Source organism: Aquarana catesbeiana, linkage group LG03, assembly GCF_042186555.1.
Source record: "Aquarana catesbeiana isolate 2022-GZ linkage group LG03, ASM4218655v1, whole genome shotgun sequence".
NCBI lineage: Eukaryota > Metazoa > Chordata > Amphibia > Anura > Ranidae > Aquarana > Aquarana catesbeiana.
Window position 1 is genome coordinate 426700520 of NC_133326.1, and position 27672 is coordinate 426728191.

The following is a 27672-nucleotide window of genomic DNA, read 5'->3' on the forward strand; positions in this document are numbered from 1 at the left end:
GGATGGGATGGAAAAGCTGTTCTGGATATTCCCATCTGCTTGGGTGGAAGTCGCTGAAGCGCATGGTGCGGACCCCGGCGTCAGGTTAGCTGGCTGGGCTGAGGGATCTCCTGCTTGCCGGGTGTCTGTTCGTTGTCGGCGTCTGCCGACCGCTACTGCGCAGGTCCGGATGCCGGCACAGCAAACACGAATGAAGTCACTCCCGCACTTCCGGGGCAGCTTCCGGCAAGATGCCGGCGAGCATGGATAATAGCGGCGGTCCCTGTTCCTCCTCCCGAATCTTTCCAGAACGATCCCTCCCTAAGGGTCATCTTGTCCGGAATGGATGGAGAAGGGGGATGGACCAAATATGGCACCTGAGGAGACCACGGGGTGAGTCGACCCAGCTGGTGTGGGGGTGAGGTTAGGGGTGGCCCTATTCCTTCACCTCCGCAGGACATCTTAAAGGGGCTTAGGTTAACAGGGATTCATCTGTTTTTTTGCAGAAACTGAATGCCCTGCCCAGGGGACTACCAGTAGGTCTAAGTCCAAAGCCACTTCTAAGTCAAAACAGTGTGGGTACTGCAATGAGAAACTTCCGCAGGACCACACCAAGCCTTTTTGCTTCAGGTGCATCTATAAGTTAGCAGGCAAAAAGACGGCACAAGCAATGAGAGTGCCGTGCTCTGCAGTCCAAGATGCTAGCAAATCTCCAGTCCTTCAGGTCTACGGTTGAGAAGCAGCAGGTAGAAGCCCCTTCCTGTAGGGAAAGCTCCCCCCTTTCAGGAGGGAACCAAGGCAAGTAATACAGGTTGGTCCCAAGAACCGGCTCCCGGTTGTTCGGATGAGGAGGAGGCAGAAGCCTCAGAGCAAAGCTCCCTGGAGGACAGAGAAGACTCGGACCAGGATAGTCAGGTGGAGGCTAGACCTGGGGGCCATCTCTTCTCAGCCGAAGATATGGAGGGTAATTCTGGCAGCACCAGCATGGCCCAGAAGGTCATGGTATGCAGAGGTCGTAAAGATGGCAGTGGAGGATCTGTGGTCCCTTCCACTAAGGCCAGACCTGCTCTCACAGGGGCCGATATTCCATCCTACTTTACGAATGCTAAATTACGGCCTGGCTATTGAGACCCACATTCTGAAAAGACGTGGGCTTTTCAGGGCAGTTATTTCTACTTTAATGCTAGGAAGCCAGCTTCTAGAGCTATATATTATAGAGTCTGGAAAGCTTATGTTTCCTGGTGTGAATCCAATGGTTGGCATCCTCGGAGATATATTAGAGGCAGAATTCTTGCCTTTCTACAAGTAGGCGTAGAGATGAAGTTGGCCCTGAGTACTATTAAGGGCCAAGTCTCAGCCTTATCAATTTTATTTCAAAGACCACTTGCTACGCATTCTTTAGTCCGGGGTTTCATGCAAGGAGTGATGCGGATTAATCTGCCAGTTAAATCACCCTTAAGCCCTTGGGGCTTGAATTTAGTTTTGTCAGTGTTACAAAAACCGCCATTCGAACCATTACAGCATGTTTCCTTATGCCCCGTACACACGGTCGGATTTTCCGACGGAAAATGTGTGATAGGACCTTGTTGTCGGAAATTCCGACCGTGTGTAGGCTCCATCACATATTTTCTATCGGATTTTCCGACACACAAAGTTTGAGAGCAGGCTATAAAATTTTCCGACAACAAAATCCGTTGTCGGAATTTCCGATCGTGTGTAAACAAATCCAACACACAAAGTGCCACGCTTGCTCAGAATAAATAAAGAGATGAAAGCTATTGGCTACTGCCCCGTTTATAGTCCCGACGTACGTGTTTTACGTCACCGCGTTCAGAATGATCGGATTTTCCGACAACTTTGTGTGACCGTGTGTATGCAAGACAAGTTTGAGCCAACATCCGTCAGAAAAAATCCTAGGATTTTGTTGTCGGAATGTCCGATCAATGTCCGACCGTGTGTACGGGGGGCATTAGTCCTTCTGACTAGGAAATTGATATTTTTGGTTGCTATATCCTCAGCAAGGAGGGTTTCAGAATTGGCTGCTCTTTCCTATAAAGAGCCATATTTGATTATTAATGAGGACAGAGTGGTGTTACGCCCTCATCCAGGCTTTTTGCCAAAGGTGGTTTCAGGCTTTTATCTGAATGAAGATATTGTCCTGTCATCGTTTTTTTCAAAACCATGTTCCAAGGAAGAAAAGTCACTACATTGTCTTAATGTGGTGAGAGCAGTGAAGATCTATATAAAGAAAACTGCTCAGATTCGTAAGACTGACGTCTTATTTATTCTGCCAGAGGGTCCTAAAAAAGGACAGGCAGCGTCAAAATCCACTGTGGCTAAGTGGATTCGGCAAATTATAATTCAAACTTATGATTTAAAGGGAAAGATTCCCCCTTTTCAAGTTAAGGCGCACTCTACCAGAGCGGTTGGTGCTTCTTGGGCAGTGTGTCACCAGGCCTCCATGTCTCAGATCTGCAAGACTTGGTCTTCAGTGCATACATTTACAAAATTTTATCAAGTAGATGTAAAATGGAATGAGGATATCGCCTTCGGGCGCAGTGGGCTGCAAGCAGCAGTATAATTCCTCAAGGTCTGGGGTGCCCTACGGGTTGTGTCTCCCTCCCCTCAAGTAGCATTGCTATGGGACATCCCACCAAGTAATTACTTGAGGCCCTGTGTCCTATGATGTACGATAAAGAAAATAGGATTTTTAAAACAGCTTGCCTGTAAAATCCTTTTCTAGGAGTACATCATAGGACACAGAGCTCCCGCCCCTCTGTTTTATGGGGTGAGAGTATATTGCTTATATTGCTTGGCTACAAAAACTGAGGACTCCTGGAAGGAGGAGGGGTTATGTAGGGGAGTCAACTTCCTGTATTGGTTATACCAGTGTCAACACCTGAAGGTAGGCCCATAACCCACCAAGTAATTACTTGGGGCTCTGTGTCAGAGATCTCCATGATGTACTCCAAGAAAAGGATTTTACAGGTAAGCTGTTTTTAAAGTTTTTCTGCAGTTGGTAGAGCTGGGACCAGTGTCTACAAGGGAGTTGGCGATACTTCTGAATGCAGCTTACAACACTTTGTGCTACTTTCTAAAGGGACTGAGAGTTCCTAGTCCTTAAGGGGCTGTTGCATCTTTTGTGCAGCTTGGTAGCCAATCAGCTTCTAACTTCAGCTTGTTCAATTAAAAGTGGATGTAAACCTGATTCATGAAATTTGAGCTGAGCTTATGTATGTGCAGTGTCTTGTTATCTCTCGTCAAAGCCCTGAGTCCCGTGGCTTTCTCCTTCCCTGTTCTTCTGTTATCCACCTCAGAACTCCTGACAAGCTCTGTGCTGAACTATGTAGAGGCAAGCTCTGCATGTGTGGAGAGGGGGTGTGTGCTTTTCCTCTAATCAGCTGTCTCAGTGTATAGCAATTATCCACACCCAGTGCTGAATGAGGAAGTGAATATTCTAACAGGACGTGCACTTTCTAAACAGTATAATACAGATGAAGACAGCAGATAGTAAAACTTGTGTAGGGAGATTTGTTCAATCCCTGTGTATCATTTGAGGCTATTCACGTCACTGGGTAAATGGAAGGGTTTACATCCACTTTTAAAGCATTTGTTAAACCCCCCCCCCCCAAAAATATGGATCTTGCTCTTTTTAAAGTGTAAGTAAACCCCCCTATTGTTTTCAGCCAAGGAAACTGCCATCTTTGCCTCTGTTTAATCTACAACTGCGATGATGCTGCCCATGTGATCAGTTATGACACCAGCCATTGGATGGTTTGACAGTTTGGTTGAGAGCACAACCAATCGGAGTGTTAAATTTCCAGCATGTGCCATGAATAAAAACTGTTTTATGGATGGGTTTACTTCCGCTTTAAAGCATTTTATACAGCACAGTGCTTGTGCTGTGTAATTTGGACCTCTGTAACACCTAAAAAACCTGGCTGATCTTGCCAGTTTCTCCCCTCCTGTATGCAAACAGACCATGACAATCATGGCTGCTGAGCCCTGACAACATGGTCTGTTTATGTGCCTCCGTCATCCGCAGCCTGTTCTCTTGTGTCTGTCGCCTCTAGTGCTGCCCCATCTATCTGTTTTGTTTCCCAATAGAGGGCCCCCCTGTCTCTGTTTTTTTTTTATTAAAAAAAAAAAAAAAAAAAAAAATCCTCCTTTTTATCGTGTCTCATGTTGGCTCCTGGCGCTCCATGTGAACGGCCGTGTTTCCTCTCTCCTCCTCGCGTCCCGCTGACGTCAGCGGGGAGACCTCGGGCCCCGCCTGTTACATCTGTCAGACGGGCAGAGAGGACACACGGCCGGTTACATGAGCACCAGGAGCCACCGTGAAAAAACGATAAAGGAGGTTTTATTTTTTTTTTAAATAAAATACAGAAACAAGGGGGCACTTTAGGAAACAAAACGGATAGCATTAACATGTAAAAGTGGGGTAACAACCACTTTAAACTTTGACAACAGAAACCTGAAAGCTTATTGATTCCTATGCAGAGCTGCACAAGTTTTTACACTCTCCAGTTTTAGTAAATCAACCCCATTGTGTCAGTTAACATGGCATCCGTTTTCTCTGGTGATGAACACAAATCCTTTTTCCTGCTTTCCAAAGTCAGGAGATGGCATAAAGACAGAAATAGATGTCACATGTGGGATGTTTTAAAGCGGAGGTCTGCCCACCCCTGCAAAAATTTAAATGCCAGCAGCTACACATACTGCAGCTGCTGGCTTTTAACCACTTAAGCCCCTGACCAAAGACCAGAGCGCTTTTTGTGATTCGGCACTGCGTCGCTTTGACAATTGCGCGGTCGTGCGACATGGCTCCCAAACAAAATTGACGTCCTTTTTTTTCCCCACAAATATAGCTTTCTTTTGGTGGTATTTGATCACCTCTGTGGTTTTTATTTTTTGCGCTATAAACAAAAAAAAGCGACAATTTTGTAAACAAATGATTTTTTACTTTTTGCTATAATAAATATCCCCCAAAAAAATATTAAAAAAAAAAAAATTTTTTTCCTCAGTTTAGGCCGATACGTATTCTTCTACATATTTTTGGTAAAAAAATCGCAATAAGCATATATTGATTGGTTTGTGCAAAAGTTATAGTGTCTACAAAATAATAGGGGATAGTTTTATGGCATTTTTATTACATTTTTTTTTTTTCCATGACTGCAACATTATGGCGGACACGTCGGACAATTTTGACACATTTTTGGGACCATTGGCATTAATACAGCAATCGGTGCGATTTAAAAACGCATTGAGTATTGTAAAAATGTCACTGGCAGTGAAGGGGTTAACACTAGGGGGCAGTGATGGGGTTAATGTGTGTCCTAGTTTGTGTTCTAACTAAAGGGAGATGTGGACTGTGCAGGGAAACTAACAGATCGCTGTTCATAGACGACAGACGATCTGTCAGCTCCCCCCTCAGAGAGCCGGAAACTGTGTTTTTACACACACAGTTCCGGGTTCTCCGTGTGCCCAGAGCGATCGCGGGAGCCCGGCGGTGATCAAGACCGCCGGGCGCTCGCATCGGCTCGGGGGGGGGAAGTTGTGTTACATAACGTCGTTTCGCCCAGCTGTGCCATTCTGCCACAGTACAACTGCGGCGGCTGGTCGGCATGTGGTTAATACGGACACTTGCCTGTCCTGGAGTCCAGCGATTTTGGCACCGCAGCCGATGTTTCCATCAGCTGTTGGTGCTGCCATTGCCGGTAAGGGAGCCCAGTAGTGAAGCATTACGGCCGGGTGGATCTCCGCTTTAAAGTGATTTGTAAATGATCACCTTGTAAAACAACCCATTCAGTTTAAAATAGAAATAAAAGGCAAAACATTTTTGTATACATATAAAAAGGTATTTATAGTGTGGTGTTGTTTTTTTTTTTTTTTTTTTTTTATTATAATGATCACATTCCCTCTGTTCTCACCTGCATAGGAGCTGGGGGGATGAGAGACAGCAGAACACTTTCCAGTGAATGGCTGTGCAGCGGGGGCATGTCAGGTTAAGTCTGATCATTGGAGGAGAGCACACTGAGTTCCCCAGCACAGCTAGAGAACTCACCACGGTGTGTTCTCATGCTTGGTGTGGTCAATTTTTAATGGGAAAGCAAGGGTACTAGCAGGAACACCAGGGATTTCACGTAAAGGAATCAATACAAAGAGAACGGGATACTTTCTCATACAAGTACATGGTACAGAAGGCACGTATTGGGAATATGAAATGTTGGATTATCAAAAGCTTCAAGGCTACATTCACACTTAAGCTGAGCGCTTTCTGGTGTTTTGAGCGTTGTATTTTTTTAGCAGATTTGCAAATATTATAGGCGTTTTTTCAGGCATTTTTCATTTAGAGGTTTTTGCTGTGGCCAATAGAAACCTGTGTAAGGTGTGGAGTGATGCTAAAAAATGGGAGGGGAGCTGCTGTTTGAGCTAAAAATGCTTGAAAAAAAAAACACTCCGGAGGGGCGCATGCGCGACACGAACCGAGGAGGAAGCAAGGGCTGAGAGCTCCGTGAGCCGCGGAGACTAACGGCACTTCCCCGGGGCAATCAACACAGGTATTTCACCCATCTCATCCCCGCACCCCCGACGGAACACTCAGCGCATGACGGGCACTAAAAATCGCCGTGGAAAACCGGCCCAAAGATCCTTAACGACTTATTTGTTAAGAGAGAAGGAGAGAAAAATGCAGGCCCAAGATGGCGCCCGGAAAGCACAGTCACAGGCATATTCTCCTACAGCAGCCTCCTCACCATCACACTCCCAGGGAGACAGTGAGTACACATTTCAACTTACTAAGGCTGATCTGGATGAGAGTCTAACTTTAATGTATGACAAGATTGCCCAGAAATTTCAATCAGAGCTCCACAAATCTACTAACACACTGTCCCTGGAGATTGCGGCCCTGGGTAGTTACTCATCATGTTTTGTCTCTAGAACTGATTTACTAGAGACAAAACATGATGAGCTCACCCTGGTGTATTCTGACCTAAGAAAAGAGCATGAGTCCCTATCTGAAACGGTCCTGCAACTCCAAGCCCACATTGAGGACCTCGACAACAGGAACCGCCGCAACAATCTTAGGGTGCGCGGAGTGCCTGAATCGGTCACCGATCTGCTACCCACGGTGCAGAAGATTTTCCAATCCCTCTTACCAAACTCCCCACTGTCGGCCTTCTCCTGCGATAGGATTCATAGGGCCCTTCGCCCCCCCCTCCCCCAGAGAAACCACCAAGGGATATAGTGCTCTGCCTTAAGGACTTCCTGATCAAAGAGGAAATACTTAGAGCCTCAAGGAACACCCCTAATATCCGACTGGAAGGCACCCCGATTCAAATTTACCCGGATATCTCCCCTACCACCCTTGATAAGCGCAGGAGGATGAAAGAGGTTACATCTGTTCTTCAAACTGCCAGTATTCGCTACCGCTGGGGCTTCCCCTTCAAGCTGCAGGTGCCCCACAATGGCACAACCTACACCGTAACCACACTAGCAGAGGGAAAGGAATTACTGGTGAAGATGGGCCTTCTTGATGCGGCTTCCCTGCCCAGGCTACCCTCCACTCCACGTCACTCAGCTATTTGGGCAACCCCTCCACCTAGAAGAGACCGCCGAGATCAACGCCGTGACTGACAACAGTCTCCCTTTTTTTTTTTTTTTTTTTTTTATTATTTACTTTTTTCCCCCTACCCTTGTTTTTCTCTTTGTTCTTCCCCCTTCAAGGTATCGAGATATGAACATCTCCCAACATGCTTAGAGAAAATTGAACTCTCCCGGCTCATTACGGACTCCCGGTTGCATCCGCATGATTGTCCCTACACTCTCTTTATTAAAGAGAACTGACTGGCTCCCCGTCTGGTTAGTGACGTCAGAGCTGGTTGATTCCCCACAGGTAAATTCCTCAGACGAATTTAAGTCTGTACGGATGACACGAACACTATCATGCAGAGTGTCGGACCTTTTGGTCCGAATGGACATTTTTTTTTGGGTCCATGGGACGTTTTTCCCCATGACCCCCCGGAGCTATGTTCGGCCATTTTTTGGCCTAGTTTTCAGGTTTCCAGTCTTTTTGTTTTTTTTATGTTTATGATCCTATGCTTTCGTTTTCTTTTTGTGTTATTCATATCAGATGGCTCTATCATAGTGATTTATGTGTTACTAACTCAGAGTATGGAGACGTGCAGTCCCACGGGACTGTGCGCCATAGCTGTGTCATGCCTCTGAGGAGGCCGGGTTGCTGTTTGGCTGCTCCCTCTCGGCCTGGACCCCTTATTGATCCTAGCAGATTCACTATTAAAAATCATGGGTATTAAAATAATTTCCCATAATGTAAAAGGGTTTAATACCCCTCAAAAAAGAAGAAAAGCGTTCAAAATGTATAAATCTCTTGGCGCAGATGTTATCTTGCTCCAGGAGACTCATTTTTCCAGAGATAATCACCCATCATACTTTGATAAATCTTTCAATCAAAGCTATTTCACCACGTATGGGTCCAGGTCTAGAGGGGCGGCCATTTTCATTAAAAACTCAGTGATGTTTCAGGCTCAACAGATTTATAAAGATCCCAACAGTCGTTTTGTGATAGTTCAGGGTACCATCCAGAACAAACTTCTAACTATGGCTTCAGTGTATGCCCCAAACGCCTCACAGGCTACATTCTTTAAAGAATTTTTTCAGACCTTGGATAGGTTCCACTCCCCCCACATGTTAATCGGAGGGGATTTTAACTTAGTAGCCCATTCAGGACTTGATAGAAGCCGAACATGCCCGACATCTAAGGCCTTTCCTAAATCCCTTCAACATTCTCTAAAATCCTCTCAACTCATAGATATTTGGAGAGCCCATAATATCGGCTCTAGGGAATATACGTTCTATTCCCACCCCCATGACAGTTACTCCCGCCTAGATTATATTTTTGGCACCCCCTCCCTGACAGTGAACTCTACTACAGCCAACATACATGTTTGCCCCTGGTCGGACCATCACCTCGTATCCACCCATATCTCTTGTTTAGGCCTCCCACATATAGCCAGGTCCTGGCGCCTTAATGACGCACTACTCACTGATCCTGTGATTATGGCTCAGTTGATGGAACGTCTCAAAGAATATTTTAGGCTTAATAATGTAGAGAACATCTCCCCTATCTCTCTATGGGCAGCCCATAAGGCTGTGATGAGGGGCCACCTGATCGAGATTTCCACGACCCAAAAACGTCAAAAACAACAGGACACTCACAAACTCACCCTAGAATTGGAACAACTATATCATAGACACACTCAGACCCCTACGCAGGAGTTGCTCCTCCAAATCACCGAAAAAAGGAGAGCCCTAGATGATATACTGTCAGGTCAAATTGAGAAATCCCTTAGATGGTCTAAAGCTCGATTCCTCCTTTACAGTAACTCCGCTTCCACGATGTTTGCGCGAAAGCTTAAACAGTCCTCCCAACCGACCCACCTTTACAAATTAAAAGATTGCCACGGCAACCTCACCTCCCATCCAAAACATGTGCTGCAGATTTTCTCCTCCTTCTATCAAAAACTTTTTTCTGGCCCAGACCCTTCGCACCCTCCCCCCATGCAGTCCTGGTTGGATGCCCTCTCGCTTCCTCGACTTTCGGAGGAGCAATTGGGTATCCTAAATGCCCCCTGCTCATCTGAGGAAGTTGCCTCCATTATCTCCTCTCTCAAACCCTCCAAATCCCCAGGCCCTGATGGCTTCTCTCCTGTTTATTACAAAAAATTCGCTGAATCCCTACTCCCCACTCTTACTAATATGTACAATCAAATACTTAAAGGACAGTGTTTCCCTGAAGAAATGCTGCTAGCCAACATGTCCCTCATTCCCAAACCCGGCAAAGATCATACCCTCCCCCAAAATTTTCGCCCCATCTCAGTTATAAATAATGATCTAAAAATATTTGGGAGGATTCTGGCTGACAGATTGGCCAAAGTTATTATAACCCTGATATCACCCGATCAAACTGGATTTATCCCATCGAGGCAGATCACAGATAATATCCGTTTAGCCACTAATATCCTACAGGACGCCCATATGAACTCAAACTCAGTATTGCTTTTGAGTCTAGACATAAACAAAGCATTCGACAGTGTCCTCTGGACATATTTGGATACAGTCTTATCTAAGTTTGGTTTTAGTGGGGCATTTATACATGGCTTCAAAGCCCTTTACCATAACCCGAAAACCCGAATTAAGCTTCCAGGATGTTACTCAGATTACTTTTCTCTGAGGTGTGGCACTAGACAGGGGTGTCCTTTATCCCCGCTTCTGTTTGCGCTGGCTATGGAGCCCCTGTCTAGATCCATCTCTAATGACCCAAACATCAAAGGCTACAGAAAGGGAGATCAGGAATTTAAACTTAGCCTCTACGCGGACGACGTACTGCTATTCATTTCAGACCCCCTACTCTCCCTCCCAAACCTCATGTCCTCCCTTGACTCCTATAAATTATCAGGCCTGGGCGTCAACCCCTCCAAGTGTTCGGCTCTACCAATTCACCTTCCGCAACTTCTATTGACCACTCTTACAGATAATTTTAAATTCTCATGGAACCATATCTCCCTACAATATCTAGGTGTTAAACTGTTCCTTTGAAACAGCTATATTCATTGAATTATCCTCCTGCTTTTTCAAATGTTAAATACCTTTTAAATCAATGGTCCTCATATCACATATCATTTCTAGGGAGAATTCAGGCAGTGAAAATGAACATCCTCCCCAAACTCCTATTCCTCTTCAGATCCCTACCCCTATATGTTTCTCGATCAGTCCTACAGAGGGTTCAGATGGACCTGCTTAGGTTTATATGGCAAAACAAAAAGCCACGAATGGGACATGGACTGATGTATAGAGCCCTGAGAAGGGGTGGCTTGGGATGCCCGGATCTATGGAAGTACTTCCTGGCATCTCGGCTTATCCAGTTGGCGCAGTGGCATTCCGTCCCTGCCTCTGTGCCATGGCTACAATTTGAACAGGTCTCGGTGACCCCATACTACCTCCCCGGTCTTCTCTGGTCCCGCTCAATCTCCCCCAAAGATATCACCCCATTAAACAATATTGTAGGCCAATCACTTTATTTATGGTCTCTCTACCGCAAAAAATTTAAGCTACAATCAGATGTGCCCCTTTTATCCTCTTTTTTGGGAGAACCCTCATTCCCCCCAGCCTTTTCCTCCTGTTTGCCATATCTTAAATGGATTGAGCTGGGCTTGGTGAACCTCGCGTCTCTGTTGCAGAACACCTCCTTTTGTTCCTACACTCACCTGCAGCAGACATATAATATGGGCAGATCCGAGTTTCACCAATACCTGCAAATTCGACACTTCTACTCGACTCTTATGATGGGCGGGGTGGAGATGTCGAAAACTCCCTTTGAACTTTTATGTGGAGAAGCGGCGAGGGATAAGGGGACCATCTCCGTACTTTATAAATACCTTAATGACTATAACTCCCCTCAAAAATCCTTAGCAATGGTGGCATGGGAGGTAGAGTTGGCTCAGGAGGTCCCGGACGGAGAGTGGCAAGACATGATAGACAACATGCACAAATGCACACGATCGGTGTCAATTAAGGAAACGGTACTCAAACTTCACACTGGATGGTACTACACTCCGGACCGTCTTCATAGAATGTATCCCCTGGTCTCTGGCACATGTTTTAGAGGATGCCAGGACAGGGGTACATTGCTGCACACGTTCTGGAGCTGCAAAGCCTTAGACACCGTTTGGCACAAGACTACATCTCTCATTAGGCTTCTCTCCGGTATATCGCTTACTCTGACATGCCAAATGTGTCTGCTGTTTGCGGAGCTTCCAGATGTTCCCCTCCCCCTACAAAAATTAATCCACACACTTTTTAGTGCGATTCAATGGGCAATAGCATTGAACTGGAAGCGCCCCCAAGTATCCTGGTCACAGGTGATTTCTCGTATGGAGTCCATCAGGTCTATGGAGAGAATACATCATACTCTCTTAGACTCCATGCATATATTTAACCGAAAGTGGAACATCTGGACAGCCCATCTGCTTAGTAACAGTCTGGAAGACCCCTTGGTACCCACGGCTGACCCTCATTAATGCAAATCTTAATTCTACTTGTTAGAACATGCCGATGGGATGCTCCTGGGCCTTCACAGCATATCTGATCTTTATGATAATAGAAACATAATTTTTTGTTCCCTGACAGTAAACTCATTTAATTAGAAGTGCACATTTATCACGATTGTATGCCTCCTGTTTTTTTTTCCTTTTTCTTTCACTGTCTGTCTTTTTATTTCCTTATTGTTTTACTACCTCTGTTTTATGGGCTTATTTAGTACATTTATGAGAACTATGGTTCACACTGTGTGTGATATAACATTCCACTGTTGTGGGCTTTCTAGCCGTCTTGATTCATGTCACCACAGTGCCTGTACACCCAGATGTTATATTTTCCTACAATAAAAACGTTTGAAAACAAAAAAAAAAAAACACTCTGCTCTTGCTGTTCAAGCGTTTTCTATTGAAGTCTATGGGGACAAAAATGCTAAAATTTGCCTGAAAAGTAGCTCATGTACTTTTTTGAGCAGCAGGCTTTCTGCTACAGGCAACAAAATGCTCAATTGTAAATGGGGACGATTTAAAATTTAATGGGATTTTGCTTGTTGTACATTTCTGATCATCGAGCTGATAAGTGCTCAAGTGTGGACAGGGCCTTAAGGCCCGTACACACGATACAAAAATCGGAGAGAAAAATTTGTTCGAGCTGTCTGCCGATTTTCGGATTGTTAATACGGTGCTTTCGACAGCCGGTTTTGCTTTTTCATTAGACAAAAGCTGAATGTGCAGACTATAACCTTTTTCATTTCGGCGTCCGATTTTCATTTCATTAGTACGGTTTTCGTACGAAAAAAATCGTAAGAGCAAGTCTATGTATGCTCAGAAACAAAAGAATACATACAAAACTATTCAACACATTAAGTCACTTCTGACGTTGTATTCTGTCATACGAAAATTTTCACATTGTGAGTAACCTCTTCACTTTCAACATGAGACTAGCATGTTCGGTCGTCCAAAAATCTAAGCGTGTGTAAGAGGCTTTAAGCAGTGCAACGCACAAAGTGTTACAATGTGTATCAGTGCAATGCAAAGATCCCTTGCTGTGCATACAGTTCAATTAGGTTTTGGTATCAAGAGGCACTGCAATGCATCACAGGGTGCATGCGCATTAGGCTGCTTTCACACTGCTCAATTGCAAAAACGCAGTAAAAACACATACTGTATGTGTTGTGTACTAGTTAAAAAGGGACGTGACTAAAAAAATGCAACTGCGGTGCATTTTTTTCATGCGTTTCCCATTCATTTTAATGGGGAGGTTTGTTTTTGGTGCCTTTTTTTCCAGCAGCAAGGAGGGGCTCCCTACTGCTTCAATTGGTGGCAAGTGTGGTAGGTCGGGCTGCCCACTATACTGCCAATAGCCTGCCATTTTGCCCTATTTGATGTCACTTCTGCCTGCGCTGGTGAGCACCCTCCCACTGCATGGGCTGCGCTCTGCTGGGCAGATGCTACCTGATATTACACCCAGTGCCCTGCACCTCCTGGCGAGAAGCGGGTGTCTGACGTTTTGTTGGAAGGCAGTTACCCTTCCACAGCAGTTGCATGTGCTCGCACTCTGCCTCCTTGCTGGAGGGAGAGGTGTATTGTCCTGCATCTTTTCTCCATCTAGGAAAAACGGTGGGAGTGGTTGTTGTCTGTTGGTGACCAGCCTGCCGTTCAGATGGTCTCGGGACTTGCTATACCAATGGTGTGTGCTCTCTATGGCCAGACAGCCTTGGCATTGATGGTGGTGTCCAGGACATGGTGGTGGCCTTCTAGGGGTTTCCTGCCACTGCCTTTGCACAATTCTCAAGTGATGGCAACGCAGCCCGGTTTCTTTGTGTCTCCCCACTTTGTCTGCGGTCTGTTGGGAGGCAGGAGGGGGGGACCCTTTGTTGGTGGCGTATGGTTCATCATGACTATGCCTATTTCACCTGAAGGCCTGTGTCGTTACCCTCCAAGTCACATGTCTGCACACCTTTTATGCTGTGTTCAGTCTTATGTGGCCTTTCCACCAGGCTTTTTAAAGACCCGTAACTCACGATCGGACTTTTTGACAACAAACATGCAAATTAGCTGTTTTGGAGCAACATCCGACCATGTGTACGCTCCATCGGACAAACTTTTTCTGTTTCCATCGGACTTTTGTTGGCTGTGCGAATGGACAAACTTTCCGGCAACAAAAGTCCGATCGTGTGTACACAAAAGCATCAGACTTTTGTACAAACTACAGTACGCGGCCGCGAGAATGTTTCCAGCACGAACCCATCGCGCTGGTTCTCGGCGACAGGGTACTGTGCATCTCGCGCTGGCTGCAATAGGAAAAACACATTTTCCTACTCCGGCGAGCGCGATAGGGAATTCCCCTCTGGGGGCATACCAGGCCCTTAGGTCTGGTATGGACTTTAAGGGGAACCCCCTACGCCGAAAAAACGGCGTGGGCGTCCCCCCCCCCCCCCCCCCCCCCCAAAATCCATACCAGACCCTTATCCGAGTACGCAGCCCGGCCGGTCAGGAAAAGGGGTGGGGATGAGCGAGCCCCCCCCCCCCCCCTCCTGAGCCGTACCAGGCCGCATGCCCTCAACATGGGGGGGGTGGGCGCTTTGGGGGAGAGGGCGCCCTGCGGCCCCCCCAACCTAAAGCACCTTGTCCCCATGTTGATGAGGACAAGGGTCTCTTCCCGACAACCCTGGCCGTTGGTTTTCAGGGTCTGCGGGCGAGGGGCTTATCGGAATCCGGGAGACCCCTTTTAATACGGGGGCCCCCAGATCCCGGCCCTCCACCCTATGTGAATGAGTATGGGGTACAACGTACCCCTACCCATTCACCTAGGGGAAAAAAGTGTCAATAAATAAAACACACTACACAGGTTTTAAAATTAATTTATTAGGCAGCTCCGGGGTCTTCTTCCGACTTCGAGGGTCTCTCCGGCGTCTTCTCCCTCTCTCTGGTGTCGTCTCCGTGCTCTCTGGTTCTTCTCCGGTGCCTTCTTCCTTCTGCCGGGCTCCTTCGCTATCTTCTGCTCTTTTGCCGCTCTTTTGCTAGCAGAGGAGCCCGGACATCTGGATCGTCTTCTTCCCTCTTCTCTTCCAGAGATGTTGACACAACGCTCTCTCCGGCTGTAATGCTGTCTGTGCGCTCTGCTATGACTTAGGGGGCGGGGTCACCGCCTATATATGACATCACAGTCCCGGGGCATGCTGGGACTGTGAGGTCATAAGGGGCGTGGTCAAGGCACCAGAGAAGAACCAGAGAGGGGGAAGACACCGGAGAGACCCCCGAAGTCGGAAGAAGACCCCGGAGCTGCCTAATAAATTAATTTTAAAACCTGTGTATTGTGTTTTTATTTATTGACACTTTTTTTCCCTAGGTTGTCGGGGTCTGCGGGCTGGGGGTAGGGGTACGCTGTACCCCATACTCATTCACATAGGGTGGGGGGCCCTCTTAAGGGGGGCTCCCGGATTCCGATAAGCCCCCAGCCCGCAGACCCCGACAACCAATGGCCAGGGTTGGCGGGAAGAGGCCCTTGTCCTCATCAACATGGGGACAAGGTGCTTTGGGGTGGGGGGGCCGCAGGGCACCCACCCCCCATGTTGAGGGCATGCAGCCTGGTACGGCTCAGGAGGGGGGGGGGGGCGCTCGCTCGTCCCCACCCCCTTTCCTGACCAGCCGGGCTGCGTGCTCGGATAAGGGTCTGGTATGGATTTTCCCCTTAAGATCCATATGAGACCTAAGGGCCTGGTGTGCCCCTGGAGGGGACCCCATGCCGGTTTTTTATTTAAACTTTGGCGTGGAGTTCCCCCTCAAGATTCATACCAAACACAGTGCCTGGCATTGGTGGGGATCAAAGTCGGATCCCCGCACCAGTGTGAACACGGCTCACAACGTGTCAATCTCGCCTATAAAAGTGGCGAGATTGACTCAATATCAGACAACAATACAGAAGTTGACCAAAGGGTGGTGGTAAAGAGCTGAAAAACCACGTGATTTGGTGAAAGTTGGCTGGAAAAGTCCTGTCGTCTGTATGCAAGACAAACTTCTGGCCAACTCCCTTTGTACAAAAATCCAAGGGAAAGTTTGTATCCTATCGTGTGTATGGGGCTTTAGGCTGTTTTGCTGATCGTCATTCTGCCAAAGGCTCTGGCCTAAGTTTTGCTTTGCGCACCAGACCTCTTAGCAGGCCTGGGCTGCAGTCCCCCTTCACAGCTTCCTAGTGCCACCCTGGATGACATCTTTAACACCCATAAGGAAATGGTGCCTTTTTACTGCTATCGAGGGAGGAATAGCACTGCGGTGCGGTAGAGTCCTCTCTACTCTGTTTACCATGCGGTGGCATTATGCACTTCCAACTTCGCAGGTCCAGGTGACCCACTGCCGATCTCCATGTGCACTGAGCAGGATTAAATCAATTGCTGGGTGTCAGAGAATCATCGGCACCATATCCCTTAAATCAACAGAACATTAGTAAAAGAAAAAGAATGGGATTTTTAAGGTGTCACACAACTTATTTTTATACAAAAAAAAAAAAAAAAGCTAAATTTTATTTAAACGTTTTGTTAAAATCAGTCAGTTGAATTATGCGATTATGGAACAAATGCAGTGACTATGGCTCTACATATTTCGCCATATCATGGCTTCTTCAGGAGACTTTAACAGGTACTGCATATGTAATCCCTACAAGTTAAGAATAACATCTTTGGGGGCGTGGCCGAGAGCGGCATGTGAGAGGACTTGCATCACAGAGCTCCCGCACTGATCCTCTTCCCAGCCTAGCACAGCAACCGGAATCGGGACTGCGGGGGAACCCTCCCAGACACACTCGGAATCGTCGGCGAGCACTCCAGGGCGTCATGCTGACCTGAAAACACTCGGAGACCGGGCCACCCGATATCCAACATGGCTCCTCTCTCACAGCGCGCACGAGGCATGAAGGACACGGGTAAGCCTCCAAAGACCCCTAAGGGTACAGGGAAAGACCCCCCTAGAGATATGGTCTACTATGCACAGAAGTTAGCGGGCCAGGCGGCAAGTGGGAGCAGGGAGGACATGTTAAACACCCCAGCGGTGTTCCACACTCAGCCAGAGGAGGAGGTGCACACACAGGGCCCTGCAGCTTCCCCTAGTCAGACTCTGCCAGATATGGAGGAGGATGAAGAGGGTGATGACACTGAACAACCTTCCCTAGCAGAGATACTGAGAGCGGTGCACAAATGCACCGTGTCACTGCACACTCTGCAGGATCAGTTTGGAGGCCTGAAGGAAGAACTAGGGTTTATCAGGCATGATTTGCAGAAAACAAGGGAGCGCACTACTGCAGCAGAAGGCCGCATCAGTGAGCTGGAGGACAAAATCACGCCATTATTAAGAGAAACGCAAATAACAGCCAGATTTGCCAGAGCTAATGAACTTAAATCTAATGATACTGAAAATTGTTTGAGGCGAAACAATATCCGCATAGTGGGGCTCCCTGAGAAGACAGAGGGCAGGGACCCCACGAAATTTGTTGAGCAATGGCTTCTGCAGGTGTTTGGGAAAGAGGCGTTCACCCTGCTGTATTCAGTGGAGCGGGCACACAGAGTACCGCCCAGGCACCTTCCACCAGGGCACCCACCACGCACCATGATAGCCAGGCTACTCAACTATAAGGGTAAGGAAATTGTGCTCCGCCAGGCGAGGGAAAGGCGCAATGTCCAATTCAATGGGGCCCGCATCTCATTTTATCCTGACTACTCTGCTGAGATACAGAAGCGCAGAGCTAGATTCTCCGATGTCAAAAAAAGGCTGCAACGGCTCAGGTCCACATATGCCATGCTATTCCCGGTGCCTGAAGCATCCTCATGGCTGGACGCTAATGAGGATATCCTTCGACAAGCAGGTAGAGGAGCAGCGGAGGGAGACTAAGATGGAATTGCAGAGGCGAATTGCAGAGGCTCTGGACATGTACAGTGACGTTTAAACATACCGGGCTGGGAAACCACAACCTACAGATATACCACAAGCATTGAGCGCAAGTGAATTTACCAAAAAAGTTTGGTGACTTTTGAGTATTAAATACCCATTCGTTGAACCCAAGCTGAACTTATGCCGCGTACACACGGTCGGACTTTTCGTCTACAAAAGTCCGACAGCCTGTCCGACAGACTTCCGGCGGACTTTCGGCGGACTTGCAGCAGACTTTCTAACGAACGGACTTGCCTACACACGACCACACAAAAGTCCGACGGATTCGTACGTGATGACGTACACCGGACTAAAATAAGGAAGTTCATAGCCAGTAGCCAATAGCTGCCCTAGCGTGGGTTTTTGTCCGTCGGACTAGCACACAGACGAGCGGATTTCGGGGTCCGTCGTAGTTACGACGTAAAGATTTGAAGCATGTTTCAAATCTAAAGTCCGTCGGATTTGAGGCTAAAAAAGTCAGTTGAAAGTCCGGAGAAGCCCACACACGATCGGATTACCAGCCAGCTTTAGTCCGTCGGCGTCCGTTGGACTTTTGTAGACGAAAAGTCCGACCGTGTGTACGCGGCATTAGAGTTTAAAGTTGAGTTGCCATGAGCAACCCTAAGTTTTAGTTGTATACCCCTATCCAGTTTTTTTCTATTTAGCTTTTACAATTGCCAATCTTTTCTCTTCTTCAGGGCAAGGAAGTTTCCCTCACCACATCGAGGATTTTACCACCCCTCACATAGGAAGGGGGGAGCTTCGATTATTTTGTCTACAGCTTCACTTGTTTTCTTTATTCTTTTGTCATGTCAATACCAAGACCTCAGAGCAAGAAGGAACCAGCAGGCAAGCAGGACGGACTGTGGAGGATTTCACATCCATACCAAAGTGAACTATCTCATGGATGACTCAGGTACTCTGTTTTTGTCACACTTGGCGCGTAGAGACTATGCACACCCTAAGGCGCCTAGTACACAAGATGCCTTACACTACTTTAACCATAAGACTACCCATAAATTAGTACTGTCTCATTGCTATCATGGAACATTAGGGGAGTTCAGAGTCCTCTTAAGCGCACTATGGTTACCACTGTACTTAAAAAAAAAAAAAAAAAAAAAATACTCCCCCACGGAAACGGTTTCATGCCTGGGTTTCTCCTGGGTGGGTTGGGCATACCTTTCCACTCATACCTCTTACTCCAGGGGGGTGAGTGTGATGGTGCATTGGGCCCTGGATTTTCAATTATTGGACAAACCGATAGATGATGAGGGGAAATATGTGATACTACTATGTAAAAGTTATCAACTAAATGGTATAATTGCTGCCATATATGTGCCACCCCCATTTAGTTTAGAGGTACTGAGAATATTGTTGACGTATCATATGGGTCATCCTGGTGTTCCCCCTCATCGCTGTAGGGGATCTAAACTGTTACATGGATCCAACTCTGGATAAACAGCTGCCTACGGTGGCTTCTCGCACAAAAGCCCGAATGGCACAGTGGAAGCTCACGGAGGAGGCAGGTTGGATTGATCCGTGGCGCAGCCAAAATCCATTGCAGAAGCAATTCTCCTGCTTTTCTAAAACCCACCTATCCTTATCAAGGATTGACATGTGCTTATGCACACCCCAAACGGCACACTTACTGGAGGACATTAGGTACCTGTTGAGGGGAGTGGAGTGTCAGATCATTCCCATTTAATGGTCACCCTGGTGGCCCTGCCTGCTGCAGACATGCCTAGGGCTTCATGGAAACTTAACACATTTTGGCTTATAATGTTTCCTTCCCATGAAAAGATAATGGCTGAGATCTCTGGGTTGTGTCGGCGTTATGAGGATCACCCTGATTTGGGATTAACCTGGGAGACGTTCAAAGCGTTCCTCAGGGGGATTCTGATTACTGAAGTTACGGGCATTAAATCTAAAACGAATGCTATCAAGGAGCAAACTGCGCAGTTGGTGAGCCGACTGGAAGCAGAGTTTATTGCAGACCCTTCTGATGCAGCCAGGGAAACGTGGCTGGCTGCGCAGGAGGCGGTAGACCGGATCACAGGGGAGACAGCAGAAAGAAAGATTTTTCAATAGACAAGCCTTCTATGAAGAGGGGGAGCAGACAGGCCATATGCTTGCAAAAATAGTGAAGGCCTCCCAGACATCCCCGTCCATCGGAGTGTTGCGTACCGAGGCAGGGAGGATTGTGAGCACCCCATCCATATAATGAAAGGGCTGGTAAAGTTTTATTCTAACCTATATAGGTCCCGGGTGAACTACTCGACCACTGAATTGCAAGAGTATTTGCAGGCAATTGAGCTGCCTGGTTTATCAACTTCCCAGAGTACACTCCTGGACTCCCCAATTAAACTCGAGGAACTTCAAGAGGCACTTAGCCTCTTCCCAAACTCAGAGGCCCCTGGGGACGATGGAATCCCCATGGAAGTCTTTAAACAATATGGGGGAATTATGCTTCCGCGGTTGCTAAAGGTGCTTAAAGCAGGGTTCCACTCAATTTTTTTTAACTTAATTTTACCCCCTTCAGTTAATTGCATAGATGTTCAAATGCCGCACGAAATTTTTTTTATCGCTGTAATTACCTTTTATATTGTACTTTTATTGTGGCACTTCCTGTCTCTCCTCCCATGGGAGTAGGCGTGTTTATTGCCTTTCCCCGGCGCCGCACTGTCTCCTGTCAGGCTTCCCAAGATTCAGTGCGGAAACAATGATCATGCGCGTGAACAAGCTGTGAATGAACGGCATTCACCTCATCCCGGAAATCAATGCTTGTGGGCTTCACATGCCCACAAGCAACATGGAAACAGCCAGCATCACATTTTTTAAGTTATCCTTCGGTACGAAAACAGACAGAGGCGTAAATATTACACCCAAACTGTGAGTATTATTTTAGGATTAGCAAAGTGTCTCGATGACCTAAAAAAAAAAAAAAAAAAAAATTGGTCGCCGGACTCCCGCTTTAATTATGCCAGAGAAAATCAGTGCCTCCCAGAATCCATGACCAGAGCTAATATTATGCTTCTGTTAAGACCAGGTAAGGACCCCCTGGATCCAGGTTCCTACAGACCGATCTCGCTCCTTCAGAGCGACATCAAAATCCTAGCGAAGGTCTTGCGGCTCAATGGGGTCATTATCCACTTGGACCAGTCGGGATTTATACACCAGAGGTCGATGGCCATTAACCTCCGCAGACTCTATCTGAACATGCAGACACAGTCGGATTATATGGGGGACAGGGCACTGTTGTCATTGGACACCCATAAGGCCTTTGACAGCATAGAGTGGGAGTACCTCTGGGCTGTCGTGGGCAAACTTTGGCTTTGGTGAAGGGTTTTTGTCATGGGTGAAACTGCTGTATTGCTCACCTAAGGCGATCATTAGGGAGGCAGGACACATTTCTGCACCATTCACCCTGTATAGAGGCACCCGACAAGGATGCCCACTGTCCCCACTCCTCTTCGCCATCGCCATAGAGCCCATGGCAGCCTTGATTAGAACGCACCATGGTATATGTGGGTTCCAATATGGTGGGATTCAGGAGAAACTTATGCGATATGCCGACGACACCATGCTACTCCTGGGGGGACACAGCTGACTCCCTGAAGGAAGCTATGGCAGTAATTGGAAAATTTGGGACCTACTCAGGACTGGTGATTAATTGGACCAAATCCTCCCTTCTGCTGCTGGACGCAAATCCGGACGGCACAAGGAAGGCGATGCATGAGGTGCCGGTGTCCAACGGCTTCAAATGCTTAGGAATACAGATCACGGCAGAACCACGTGAATTTATCTCCCTAAATCTGACCCAGATATAAAAGAATCCGTGATAAAGTCAAAATTTGGTCCCGCCTTAAACTGTCCCTGGTGGGGAGGGTAAATCTCATAAAAATGATTTTCTTTCTTGTACATCACGTGACACAGAGCCTCAGTAATTACTGATGGTTATATAGGGTATTACTAGGTGATTGGACACTGGCACACCCTAAACCGGAAGTTCAACCCCCTATATAATCCCTCCCCTTATAGGGATACCTCAGTTTTTTCGCCAGTGTCTTAGGTGTTGGACGTGTAAAGATGTCCTGTGCTGAGCTCCAAAGGGAATATCCTATACTGGGGCAAGCCAGGTGAACCGGATCCATTTCAAAGTATCCTTTCTAGGCCGAATTGGATGGTACCCGGGCCTCGTGTCCGAAGAAACAAGGTTTTACCTGTAACGCTTCTCTTTTTAGAGAGCTGGACCCCGCATTTCAGAATTTGGTTTTTCTAGCCTTATTCTTGGCCGGGTGCTTTACAGGCCCAGAACTGCGGATCCCCCTATCCATAGGGGGCCCCAGTCTCTGAAGGTTTTCCAAACGGGCCCACCGTGAGAGGTGAAGATTGGGTCTGTATAGCAGAACCCTGCAGTTGGATAAGGTAAGGGAGATTCCACAGAATTTTTTAATTCTAGTAGGTTTCTCCTTTAAGTAAATGTATGCTATGCCTATTGTCGCCACCGGGGGCTGCCAAGAGCACATACCTTCACATGCTTGATTGTCTGTCTCAGTGTTCACGCTGCACAGCTCCTCCAGCCGAGCTCCAGGTAGGATGGGATGGGGGCTATTCCTGCAGGGATATTCCCCCCAAGATTAGGGGGGGCCGCAGTGGTCTGTGAGGCGGTAGTATACCGCACTGTCACCGCCACCATTGCCATGTGGCAGACCCCATCATCTGCCGGCCTCTCTCCTTCCTCCGCCACCCCAGCCTCCCCTCCATGCTTGTCCCGGAGTTTTTGAAAAAATAGGGGGGGTGGTCAGAGGAGGGGGGGCGGAGCATCAGCACGACGTTCGGCGTGCTTAGACGCCCACATCGCCGGCTATAAGAAGCACACTTTTCAGGTGCACACAGCCTATGGAGGGACACAGAGCTGATGGTCGCATGTAAGGTGGGACACAGGCATTCTCCTAGGCAGCATTTACTAAGAAACACTTGACTGGGCATTGGTAGCAGTGGCAAGTTGCTGGACTAAATCGCTCAGCAGTCAGTGTTTCATTTTTGTGATACCACCACCTTGTTTGCTTTGCACTATGGGTAGAAGAGGTACAAGTACCCCAAAAACCAGAGGCTCCAGGGGATCTCCCTCAGGCTCTGAGGATCCCCCTTCTGCAGCACCTTCCCCCCCTGAAGGACCTGGGATGGCTGGCCAGGGAGAGCCGTTGGGGTCAGGGGCTGCATCTGCTTCTGGCACTTCAGCCCCTGTATACATTATGCAGGAGGTTTTTTCCTCAACCATTAATGGACTAGAGGAAAGATTAATGGCCTTAATCGCATCTTCACTCAGTGGAAGAAAACGCACTAGGTCTTCCTCTGTTACCCAGGACCCTCAGGCAGAGGAACTCTGGGGGGAAAAAAGAGAAGAATCCCTTTCAGAGGATTGGGATAGGACTGATGATTCCTCCTCTGAGGTATCAAGTGGAGAAGGGCCCTCTTCAGCTTCTCAGGATGAGAAAGTCTTTGTACAGATCCTTGCTGGATTGGTCCGCTCCACATTTAAGTTACCTGTATCTGAGTCCGTTAAAGAACCCTCTTCTTCTTTGGGGTCACTGAAGCCTCCTCAAACAACACATGCTTTTCCTGTTCATAATTTTCTAGAAAAGCTCATTTATTCTGAGTGGGATCACCCAGATAAACATTTTTTTCCACCTAAAAAGTTTTCAACACTTTATCCTAATGGAAGAAAAGTTTATAAAGATGTGGGGGATACCGGCCGTTGACGCTGCCATTTCCTCCGTAAATAAAAGTCTGACTTGTCCTGTAGACAATGCTCAGGGATCCTGTTGATAAAAAAATGGAATCCCTGTTGAAGGATATTTTCTCCTTAGCAGGTTCAGTAGCTCAACTTGCAGTGGCAGCGGTCGGAGTCTGTCAATACTTAGGAGACCATGTTAAGCAGGTCCTTAAAGTTCTACCTGAACAGCAGGCCCAGGGGTTGGCTAACCTTCCAGCGGCCTTATGTTTTTCTGTTGACGCCATCAGAGATTCTATCATACAAACCTCTCGTCTTTCACTTGGGTTGGTGCATATGCGTAGATTCTTATGGTTAAAAATTTGGTCAGCCGAAGCACCATGTAAGAAACTTCTGGCTGGATTTTCATTTCGTGGTGCAAGGCTGTTTGGAGAGGATTTGGACAATTATATCCAAAAGATCTCTAGTGGGAAAAGCACTCTCTTACCTGTTAAGAAAAGGAGTAAGCGTCCCTCTTTCAAACAAGCTCTTTCCCCAGTGCCAGGAGCATCAGCCTCCAGGCTGTCGCGACGGCCTCCTCCGTCAGGATCTAGAAATAAATTTCAGAGTCGACCCCAGGGACAAAAGAAGTCCTGGGGGAAGAAGCCTACTAGACAAGACGCTAAAGCCTCTTTATGAAGGAGCACCCCCGCTTGATCGGGTAGGGGGGAAGATTGCTACGGTTCTCAAAACTCTGGCAGGAGGATTTCCAGGACATATGGGTAATCTCCACGGTAACTCTAGGTTACAAACTGGAGTTTTAAGAATTCCCCTCTCCTCATTTCCTCAGATCAAATGTCCCCTGAGATCCAGAGAAAAAGCAGTCGCTCCTTCTAGCGTTAGAATGACTATTGTCGCAAAAAGTCATCATGGTGGTTCCCACGAAAGATCAAGGATTGGGATTTTATTCCAACCTTTTTACGGTACAAAAACCAAATGGTGATGTCAGACCCATTCTGGATCTAAAGGATCTGAATCGATTCCTAAGGATTCGATCCTTTTGCATGGAATCAATTCGGTCAGTTGTCTCCATCCTACAGGGAGGAGAATTTCTGGCATCAATAGACATCAGAGATGTCTATCTGCATGTACTCATTTTTAATGCTCATCGAAAGTACTTGCGCTTTGAAATAGAAGGGCGCCATTTTCAGTTTGTGGCTCTGCCTTTCGGGCTAGCCACTGCACCTCGAGTGTTTACAAAGATCTTGGCTTCTCCTCTGGCCAGATTAAGGGCTCAAGGTATAACTGTCATAGCATACCTAGGTGACCTGCTCTTGATAGACCGGTCGGTAGCCTGTTTGAGCGGGAACTTGATGACCACAGTCAACTACCTGGAACACCTAGGTTGGATTCTCAACCTAGAAAAGTCTTTCTTAAAGCCAGTAAGAAGACTGGAGTATTTGGGTCTGGTCATAGATACAAGCCAGAAGGTATTTTTACCTCAGGCAAAGATCACTGCCTTAAGAGAGCTGATTCTGGTAGTCAGGACCAAAAAAGGTCCTTCTGTCCGCCTTTGTATGAGGCTGCTGGGAAAGATGGTAGCTTCATTCGAAGCAGTTCCCTATGCTCAGTTTCATTAACCTCCCTGGCGGTATGATTATTTCTGATTTTAGGTGCTGAAAGCGGTACAATTATTTTGAACAGAAATTTGGCGTTTTATATTGTAGGCCTGTAATTCTTAGGAATAGTTCACTTAAATCTGTCCAAACAAGAGTCTAGTAGACATCCCGGGTATGATAAAGTTTGAAAAACGAAATAAAAAATTATAATATAATAAATAACTATAAATAATTATAACAAATAATAATATAATAATAATAAAAATTATATAATAATGTAATCAAATCAAAAACACTGAAATTTGCTCAGTTGCAGAATTTTAGCTTTCGTTACTTTTAGTGTTTGATGACGGATCTCCCCACAAATCACTATCGCTCAATTCTGCAAGTGATTCTAATTTATTATCGCTTTTTTCTAGCTGCTCTAAAACCACTTTTGATGTAAAGAGACAGTTTTGGTTGCTATGGACAATCTCCAGTTTCCTGGCAGAAAGAACAGTTTTATATATATAAAACTGCATGCAGGACACTGGACAGACCACTAGGGACAAAGGGGATGTGTAATTATTTGATACAGTACTGTAATCTGTAAGATTACAGTATGCTGTATCTATACTGTGTGTTTCACTTTTGAATTTACCGCCGAACTCCGTCCCCGTGCGTCGCAACGCTCGCAGGGAACGGAGCTTGGCACTGTGAATCGAGCGAGACACAGCGGCTCGCCGATCACAGCGGGGAGACATCGCAGGATCCAGGGGACAAGGTAAGTATGCTCTTCCTGGATCCTGCGATGCAGTCTGGCTCGGGGATACCGCTTTTGGTATAAAAAATCCAACCCGAGCCAGACTCGGGAATACCGCCAGGGAGGTTAAAGGCTACTGCAACACAGTATCCTGTCGGCCTGGAACAAGAAGGTTCAGACATTAGATTTTCTGATGCACCTGTCTCGTGCAGTGCGCCAGAGCCTCAGTTGGTGGTTAATGCCCGAAAGCCTGCAGTAAGGGAAATCCTTTCTACCGGTTACCTGGACGGTGGTAACAACGGATGCCAGTCTTTCGGGTTGGGGAGCAGTTCTGGAACAGTCTGTGGTCCAAGGGGAATGGTCCAAAACCGAGAGGACCTTACCCATCAACATTCTGGAGATCCGTGCGGCATATCTAGCCCTAAAGGCCTGGACTCTCAGGCTACAGGGCTGCCCGGTCAGGATCCAGTCCGACAATGCCACAGCAGTGGCTTATATCAATCATCAAGGAGGCACCAGGAGTCGGGCAGCTCAGAGAGAAGTGAACCAGATTTTAGTCTGGGCAGAAAAGCATGTGCTATGCATATCGGCAGTTTTCATTCCAGGGATAGAGAACTGGCAGGCGGACTATTTGAGTCGCCAGCGGTTATTCCCAGGGGAATAGATCTCTTTGCATCCAGATTCAACAAAAAGATCGACAAGTTTGTGGCAAGAACAAAGGATCCTCTTGCATGCGGGACAGATGCGTTGGTGATTCCGTGGCATCGGTTCTCACTGATTTATGCATTCCCTCCTATTCTACTCCTTCGCAGAATCAGGCAGGAAAAGAAGTCAGTACTTCTGGTGGCCCCAGCTTGGCCCAAGAGGGCTTGGTATGGAGAAATAGTAAGGATGACAGTAGGTTCACCGTGGACCCTACCGTCACGTCCAGACCTGTTATCTCAAGATCCAGTGTTCCATCCTGCCTTACAAACTCTAAATTTGATGGTTTAGCTATTGAAACCCACGTTCTGAAGAGTCGTGGGCTTTCAGGTCCTGTGATTTCTACCTTAATCAATGCAAGGAAGCCAGCTTCCAGAGTGATTTATCATAGAGTCTGGAAAGCTTATGTATCCTGGTGTGAATCCAGGGGTTGGCATCCCAGAAAATATGTAATAGGTAGAATTCTTGACTTTCTACAAATGGGATTAGAAATAAAGCTGGCCTTGAGTACCATCAAGGGCCAGGTCTCGGCCTTATCAGTGTTATTTCAACGGCCACTTGCTTCACATTCTTTGGTCCGAAACTTTATGCAGTGGGTGACGCCTCCTAATCCTCCGGTTAAGGCGCCCCTAAACCCCTGGGACTTGAATTTGGTTCTGTCGGTTTTACAGAAACAGCCTTTTGAACCAATACGTCAAATTTCCTTGGTCTTGTTGACAAAGTTAATTTTTCTGGTAGCCATTTCTTCTGCTAGAAGAGTATTAGAATTAGCAGCTCTTTCCTGTAAAGAGCCTTATTTAATCATACACAAGGATAGAGTGGTATTGCGCCCTCATCCTAGCTTCCTACCGAAAGTGGTTTTCAGATTTTCATCTAAACCAA

At 47.0% G+C, this 27672-nt stretch overlaps 2 protein-coding genes across 3 annotated transcripts in view; both read left to right on the forward strand.

Annotated features, from left to right (window-relative positions):
- PFDN1 (prefoldin subunit 1) overlaps positions 1-27672 on the forward strand; it is a 290431-nt gene that overhangs the window by 12929 nt on the left and 249830 nt on the right. The window lies entirely within an intron of this gene.
- Positions 15829-27672, forward strand: part of LOC141132412 (uncharacterized) — a 37229-nt gene continuing 25385 nt past the window's right edge. The window contains exon 1 of the mRNA XM_073620762.1: positions 15829-18930. Coding sequence (XP_073476863.1) covers positions 16971-17975 — 1005 coding nt within the window. The 5' untranslated portion in view covers positions 15829-16970 and the 3' untranslated portion in view covers positions 17976-18930. The remainder of the gene's footprint in view (positions 18931-27672) is intronic.